General features: G+C 42.7%; 1 protein-coding gene across 3 annotated transcripts; it reads left to right on the forward strand.

Annotated features, from left to right (window-relative positions):
* The first annotated feature begins 5,263 nt into the window (after positions 1-5,263).
* Positions 5,264-7,352, forward strand: TCEAL7 (transcription elongation factor A like 7). 3 transcript variants are annotated; one of them, XM_015127868.3, is made up of 3 exons: positions 5,264-5,382; positions 5,998-6,062; positions 6,396-7,350. In XM_015127868.3, exon 3 carries the CDS (start codon positions 6,423-6,425, stop codon positions 6,723-6,725), a length of 303 nt encoding a protein of 100 aa, XP_014983354.1. In that variant the 5' UTR covers positions 5,264-5,382; positions 5,998-6,062; positions 6,396-6,422; the 3' UTR covers positions 6,726-7,350. The 3 variants fall into 3 exon arrangements, with proteins under 3 accessions (XP_014983354.1, XP_002806382.1, NP_001181844.1); XM_002806336.4 differs by having other exon boundaries at positions 5,264-5,329; positions 5,944-6,062; NM_001194915.1 differs by having other exon boundaries at positions 5,266-5,329; positions 6,396-7,352.
* Positions 7,353-8,231: the final 879 nt, after the last annotated feature.

An 8,231-nucleotide genomic window follows, 5' to 3' on the forward strand; every position in this document is an offset into this window, starting at 1 on the left:
CCTTGATATCAAACATCTATTCAGTGTTCAAATTTTCATTTGTTCCATAGATTATCATGGTTTCTTTTGTTACATTTGTTTCACTGAGGATCCAACACACATTACCCTTGCTTTATACATCTCTTAATTCTCTTTTAATCCAAAGGTTTCCCATTCATTTTTATAAAATATGCTTTTATTGTGGTAAAATATACATAACTTAAAATTTACCATTTTAACCATGTTTAAGTGTATGGTTCAGTGACATTAAGTACACTCACATTGTTGTGCAACCATCACTACTGTTCGTCTCCAGAACTTTTTCATCTTCCCAAACTGAAACTCTGTACCTTTTAAATAATAACTCCTCATTTTTTTTTGCTTCCCCCAGCCTCTGGCAACCGCTGTTCTACTTTCTGTCTCTATGAATTTGACTACTCTAGGTACCTCATATAAGTGGAAACATAAAATATCAATCCTTTTCTGCCTGGCTTATTTCACTTAACATAATGTCTTCAAGGTTTGTCTATGTTGTAGCATGTATCAGAATTTACTTTCTTTTTAAGGCTGTATAATATCCCATTGTATGTATATACCACACTTTTATTCATTCATCTGTCCATGGACATTTCTTGTTCTGAAATCTACTGTGCTGATATTAATCTAACCATTCCATCTTTCTTATGATTCATGTTTCTATACTACTTCTTTTTTCATTCTTTTACTATTAATCAATGTGTGTCTGTAAAGTGTGTTTCCGCATAAAACCAAATACCCCATATTCTTGCTTATAAGTAGGAGCTAAACATTGAATACATATGAACACAAAGAAAGGAACAACAGATACCAGGGCCTACTTGGGTGGAGGGTGGGAGAAGAGTGAGGATCGAAAAAATTACCTATTGGGTACTATGCTTATTAACCTGGGCGACAAAACAATCTATACACCAAACCCCCATGACATGCAATTTAACTATATAAAAAACCTGTACGTGGCCAGGTGCGGTGGCTCAGGCCTGTAATCCCAGCACTTTGGGAGGCCAAGGCAGGCGGATCACAAAGTCAGGAGATCAAGACCATTTTGGCTAACACGGTGAACCCCATCTCTACTAAAAATACAAAAAATTAGCCGGGCGTGGTGGCGGGCACTTGTAATCCCAGCTACTCGGGAGGCTGAGGCAGGAGAATGGCGTGAACCCAGGAGGCGGAGCTTGCAGTGAACTGAGATCGTGGCACTCAGAAAGACAGAACTGGTAGAATACATAAAGAAATATATGAAAAGAGATTTATTAGGGGAATTGGCTCACTTGATTATGGAGGCTGAGAAGTCCTACAATAGGCTGTCTGCAAGCTGGAGAGTGAGGAAGGCTGATAGTGTGGCTCAATCCAATTCCAAAGACCTCAGACCCATGAAATCCAATGGTGTAATTATCAGTCTGAGGCCAAAGGCCTGAGAGCCCCAGGTGGGGTGTATGGTGAGGGTTGTGAGGGGTGGCTGCTGGTGTGGTTCCTGGAGTCCAAAGGTCAGAGAACCTGGAGTTATGGTGTCCAAGGGCAGGAGAAGATGATTTTCCTAGCTCCAGTAGAGAAATGGTGAAAATTCACCTTTCCTCCACCTTTTTGTTCCATTAATCCTTCAGCTGGTTAAATGATGCCCACTCACATTGAGGCTGCCCTCTTCCCCCACTCAATCCACCGATTCACATGTAAATCTCCTCTGGAAATACCCTCACAGACACACCTGAGGAAGCCCAATCATTTTAATTAAAAGCAAAACCACCTAGTTTTCCCTTTGAGCAGGAGAGAGACTGGCTCAGTGCCCACCGAGGCACTGAGAATAAATAATGCTTTAACAGCTATCTGAGTAACCCTTAATCTAGTCAAGCTGACACCCAAAATCAACCACTACACTCTCCTTTTTTAGCTGGCATGCTTAGGCAATTAATGTTTGATGTAATGATTAATACAATTGGATTTAAAACTAGTATTTTGCTATTTGCTTGCAGAAGTCCCATCTTTTTATTGTTCCTTTTTACCCTTTTTTCGTGCCTTATTAAAAATTAATTGAGATGTGAGGAGCTAGACGTCAGCAAAATGGCAGAACAGGACTTTCCTGCACTCATCCTCCCACAGAAACATCAATTTAAACAACGATCTGGGCACAAAAATACTTTCGCAAGAGCTAAGGAAACCAGCTGGCAGATTACAGCACCTGGGTATAGAACAGAAATAAGAAAAACACACTGAAAAGGATAGGAAGGAAAGTTTTACATTACCCACATCACCCCTTCCTGAATCCCATGCTGCACAGCTTGGAGGTACCATCCACTTGGGGGAAGGAGAAGGAAGTGAACACCAGACTTTTTCTTGGATCCTAACACTAGGCCCATCCCAGTAATATCCAGCGCTGGACACACCCCCATGGCCCCAGACTCTAGGCCAGTACCTGCAGACTGAGCCTCCAGGCCTGCTTTAGCACTAGTCTGGATCCCACAGCCCCAGGCTCCAGGCCTGCTCTAAAAACTCAAGTGTCTAGGCCTGCCCCACTGCCAAACTGAATCCCTGGGCTGCAGGCTTCAGCTTCACCCGCCTCCCCCATCCCTGGTGCCAGACCTGCCCCCACATATTGAGGCTTCAGGCCTGCCCTTGGTACCTGTCAGTCATGTATTAAATGTTTTACACATATTAAATATGTAATTTAGTCCTGAAAACTCCGTGAGATACTTCAAATTATTAGCCTCATTTTACAGACGAAGCGCAAGTTTATACAAAAGCTAAGTAAGTACAATTAATTCAAACTGGGATCTGTCCAATGCCATTCTTCTAACTAATATGCAAAGTCAGGCCAGGCGCGGTGGCTCAAGCCTGTAATCCCAGCACTTTGAGAGGCCGAGACGGGCAGATCACGAGGTCAGGAGATCGAGACCATCCTGGCTAACACGGTGAAACCTCGTCTCTACTACTAAAAAAAAAAAAAAAAAAATACTAATATGCAAAGTCTTCAACACCTGAATCCTTCCAGCCATTTTGTAACTCTGAGTTTAACCATCTGCATGAAAAGCTGTTCACAGAGGATTCAGGAATTTTTCTCCCCACCAACGAATTTTTTGCCTCTATCACAACTGATCATTCCTTAATAACTGTGACAACGATGCTCTACTCTTTTTAAGGCTTTTTTCTGACCACTGAACTTTTTTCTGGAGTCATTTACATCAAACTGATTAGTGGTAACTTTATATTCATAATGAGCTGCAATCTTCCTAAAAACAACTTATAAGACGTTTACACATCCCCCTTTCTATTGAATATATTCCAAGCTAACAAATCAAGAGCAAATCTACTTAGACAATTACCCAAATCCTTAGCAACAAAAAGTTTAGTGTGTTGGGTGGCTAAATGTGACTAATTTTTGTTAGTACTACAAGTAACTTTCAATACATCAGTATGGCTAAATAAGGTCATGGAAAACATAAATAGGATGGAGATGTCTAAGGAAAATGAAAAACTATTCTTTTCTGAATGAGAGTGTTGAAAAAAGTTGGGATATTTGGGGTACAGTATTGAAGAAAAAAAGGGTTATGTGTATGGTATATAAACTGGGAGAAAGAGGGCATGATACTGAGCTCAAACTAGTAAAAATTTGTGACTTACGGTTGCGATCTGGAAATCTAAGGGCAAGGTGCTGTAGGATCATGGTCTCAGTGACTCACCTAATAGAAGGACCTCACATGCCCCTTTTGAGGAGCCCCTCAAAAGGGTAAGTTCCAACTGACTTGTACATCTTAAACTTCAAAAAATGTGTCTGCCTCACATGAAAAAATGCTCATCATCACTGGCCATCAGAGAAATGCAAATCAAAACCACAATGAGATACCATCTCACACCAGTTAGAATGGCGATCATTAAAAAGTCAGGAAACAACAGGTGCTGGAGAGGATGTGGAGAAATAGGAACACTTTTACATTGTTGGTGGGATTATAAACTAGTTCAACCATTATGGAAAACAGTATGGCGATTCCTCAAGGATCTAGAACTAGATGTACCATATGACCCAGCCATCCCATTACTGGGTATATACCCAAAGGATTATAAATCATGCTGCTATAAAGACACATGCACACGTATGTTTATTGCGGCACTATTCACAATAGCAAAGACTTGGAATCAACCCAAATGTCCATCAGTGACAGACTGGATTAAGAAAATGTGGCACATATACACCATGGAATACTATGCAGCCATAAAAAAGGATGAGTTTGTGTCCTTTGTAGGGACATGGATGCAGCTGGAAACCATCATTCTTAGCAAACTATCGCAAGAACAGAAAACCAAACACTGCATGTTCTCACTCATAGGTGGGAACTGAACAATGAGATCACTTGGACTCAGGAAGGGGAACATCACACACCGGGGCCTATCATGGGGAGGGGGGAGGGGGGAGGGATTGCATTGGGAGTTATACCTGATGTAAATGACGAGTTGATGGGTGCTGACGAGTTGATGGGTGCAGCACAGCAACATGGCACAGTATACATATGTAACAAACCTGCACGTTATGCACATGTACCCTAGAACTTAAAGTATAATAATAATAATAATAAAATGTGTCTGCCTAAAGGATCTATATTAATATTATGACTTCAGCAGCAGAAACAGGTGGCTGGCCTTCTTATCCTCCTAACTTGAATCTTTTTTCAAATGTACATATCTTTATCATATTTCTGATTATTAAAAATATATGTTTATGGAAAAATTGGAAAAGAATAAGAAATTATCAAAACAAAAGTAAGAAGCACAATCTAAATTATTACCTCCTTTTCTAATTCACCCCATTCCCTCCAATCTGGTTTCAAGGATTGAACTGCAAGAGAAATGATGGCTATTGGTGGCTGAGGGGAGATTGGATGGAGGAGACTGCCACTTTTCTTTTCTTATAGCTTAGAAAAGGATAAGTAATCCTCCCTCTCAGCACAACCACAAAAAAACTAACAATGGTTAATATAACTTTGGGAAAATGCAGCCCCTCCCTGGTAATCAGAGAAAGACAAATTCCGACCACAGGGAGAAGGGGCCACTTTTGACCTCTGGAATTAGCAAAGACAAAAATGAGTGACAGGGCCTGGTGTGGTGGGGGGTGGGAGGTTGGTAAGCCGGTCCACTTCTGCAGCGCTGCTAGTGGGAGGGGAAAGTGGGGACCAGAGATGGGGGAATGACATAATCCTCACGTGATCAGGAGCTGACGTGAACCGAAGTCCTTATATTCCCGGGCTTCTTTCTCCTCTGGGTACCAGCTCCTTTCTGCCCTGCAGACAAGCGTGCCGTGCGTGCTTGTGGCCAAGGGAAGGAAGAGGTAAATTCCTTAAATCCCAGCAGGTTGGAGTGAAGGAACCACTGGACCCCTGGGTCAGTAGTGGGTGAATCTAATGACTGGAATAGGTCCAGGCTTGCTTTCCCAAAACCGCTGCAAAATCGTCGGAGATAATTGTATCTTTTGCAGTAGGGAGTAAGGGGGTAGGTCGAAATCTTTTGAGAGACACCTAGAGATTTAGTGATAGCTTTGAAATAATCGGCTTCTCTCACCCTGGCATACTTTCTTTTTATCCTTCTGGTCTTTCTCCAATTTTGTCAAGAGAAAATTTTAGGCCTGGGGTATGGGTTGGTGGGTGGAGAAAGGCTGAAATCTTGGGATGGAGACAACAGAAATTTAGAGATCATTTGAAAATAGTTCACCTCACTCAATGCCGGCTTGTGGTGGTGGGGTGGGGCGCGGGACGGTGCGAAGGAGGGAGACGCGGGCCTTGCAAGGCCCAGGCCTGAGGGTGAGGAGTGGGGAGTGGAAACGGAAATCCTGAAGGAAAAGACAGAGACAGGAAGGAGGTACCAGGAGGTAGAAATCCGGGAGGCGATGACGGTGATGATGAGAATCCCAGGTTCAAAATAATAACGTCTGTCTTGTCTCTGGAGCTGGTTGATTCACAGATAGCTCCTTCCTCCCCGCCCCTTCCTTTTTGTTTGCAGGTCCCAGGGTCTGTGTTCACACACATCTGGGGGAAAGAAAAAGAGCAGGAAACTACCCCGCACAGGTCAGTATGACAGAGGCACTTAGACTGAGATCTCTGAGGGTAGGAGTTGGGAAGGGCAAAAGCTAGGCGAAATTTGCGGCTTCGCAGTACATCTCCTTTTCTGCTCCCCCTCCCGCCCATTGGAGAGGCCATTAGCCTTGTCTGCTGGGGAAATGGTGGGTTCCTGAAGTGGGAGGGGAGAAAACGGGGAGATGAGAGGGTGGAGGGAGCTGCGGCTGACTTATGAGGTCTGGACCTGTGGGGTAGGGATGGGAAAGTATCTTGCCTCAGAGAGAAACTGACAATCCTGTTTCAAAAGTAACGAAGCAATTTATCTCTACATTTTCTCTCTAGAGTTAAGCAGGAAACAACAACAACATCATGCAAAAACCCTGCAAAGAAAACGAAGGAAAGCCAAAGTGCAGCGTGCCAAAGAGGGAGGAAGAACGCCCCTATGGAGAATTTGAACGCCAGCAAACAGAAGGGAATTTTAGACAGAGGCTGCTTCAGTCTCTCGAAGAATTTAAAGAGGACATAGACTATAGGCATTTTAAAGATGAAGAAATGACAAGGGAGGGAGATGAGATGGAAAGGTGTTTGGAAGAGATAAGGGGTCTGAGAAAGAAATTTAGGGCTCTGCATTCTAACCACAGGCATTCTCGGGACCGTCCTTATCCCATTTAATTAATTTCCCTGACAATTCAATTATTTTCTGTTATTAATGTTGCCCCTTTCTGTTTGTCTGCATTTTCTTGATAAAAATATTTGCTATCATTTTACTCCAGTCCTTTGATGTTGCTGAGATTTACATATGACTCTTGTCAACATCTCATCTTTTGACCCAATCTTATTCATTTAATAAGAGGTCTCATTCATTTGCATGGAAAAATGCTCATTGTATATTGCACAGTGAAAATAACGAGTTGCAAAACAGTGTATACATATATGTGTGTATATATGTACACTTTATTTGTACATTTCTATGTGACATAATGCAAAGGAAAGTGTCTGATTTTATTATACACCAAAGGTTAACAGTGAATCTCTGTGTGATCTCTTTTTTCTTTTTTTTCTTTTTGCCTGTCTGCATCTTCTCACTTGCCAAAAAATGAATATATGTTTATGTGTGTATATTACTTGTGTCACAAAAAACCCTAAAGTAGACACAGTAAAAGAACTTGTCAATCGCCTTCGGAAGGCAACGAAACACTTAATAAACTCTTAATAACAGAAGCGTAAAAATGAAATGTAAACCTTCAATTACCTCTGGATCTCTTAGCCAGAGGAATAAACTGGTAATTATTACAGATACACATGTTTAAGACTCAGTCTTTTCATAGGGAAAATATTTGCCTCACAGGGCTGCTGTGGGGAGGAAATGAGGCAGTAACCAGCTGTACTCAGTGGGATCTTGTTCCCTGCTGTGCATACAGAACGCCAACCCACTATAGAAGCACCAATAACTTCAAAGAGGGCCTGCCATGATTCAACTTGTACTCCGGAACAAGTCCAGTAGGCAGAGGTGGGGGCTTCCCTATCAGTCCTCTGTTACTGAGCCCTGTCTCCTCCCCTGGGTCCTGCCATGCCGGCCCAACACTGCGCCCCTTCTGCTGGGCCCTGTGCTCTCTGCTGGCCCCAGTGCTGCTGATGCACTGCAGTCATTCAGGGCCAAAATCCCACCGAGTTCCCTGGAGTCGTCAGTGGGTTGAACTCTGACTCTTGTCATCTAAAGCTTCTCTATGCTTTATAGTGACATTTAACACACGTGGGACTTCTCTAGGGTTGCTTGGGCCACAGTGTCTTTCAGAGAGAGCCCTTAGCAAAACAACACCATCTGTTTTCAATCACAAGACCCTTCCTTTCCATAGGAGTCAGATGTGATGAGTCCACTTGGGATTTGGACTGGAGTATAAATCTGAGTCAAAGGCATCATGCTGTATTCAGAGTTGCTGCTCTAAGTCTAAGGAATGAGGCTTTGTCCTCTTGTGAGATAATCTCTTCCTGAAGGCTCCTGGCAGGCCTGGCTTACTGTGTTCAGAATAGTCTTCGGAGACGTGTAAATTGCACAATGTGATACAGGAAACAAATCTGAAACCAAATCCCTGCTTTTCATTTTTTTCTCCCCGGAAACATGCAAAAATGCTTCATAAGACTAAGATGTGTGTGTGCGCGCGTATACACACACATAAA

Source organism: Macaca mulatta, chromosome X (assembly GCF_049350105.2).
Source record: "Macaca mulatta isolate MMU2019108-1 chromosome X, T2T-MMU8v2.0, whole genome shotgun sequence".
Classification (NCBI taxonomy): domain Eukaryota; kingdom Metazoa; phylum Chordata; class Mammalia; order Primates; family Cercopithecidae; genus Macaca; species Macaca mulatta.

Excerpts from the sequence above, each read along its gene's own strand:
- TCEAL7 (XM_015127868.3), top strand. The coding sequence starts at position 6,423 with ATGCAAAAACCCTGCAAAGAAAACGAAGGAAAGCCAAAGTGCAGCGTG.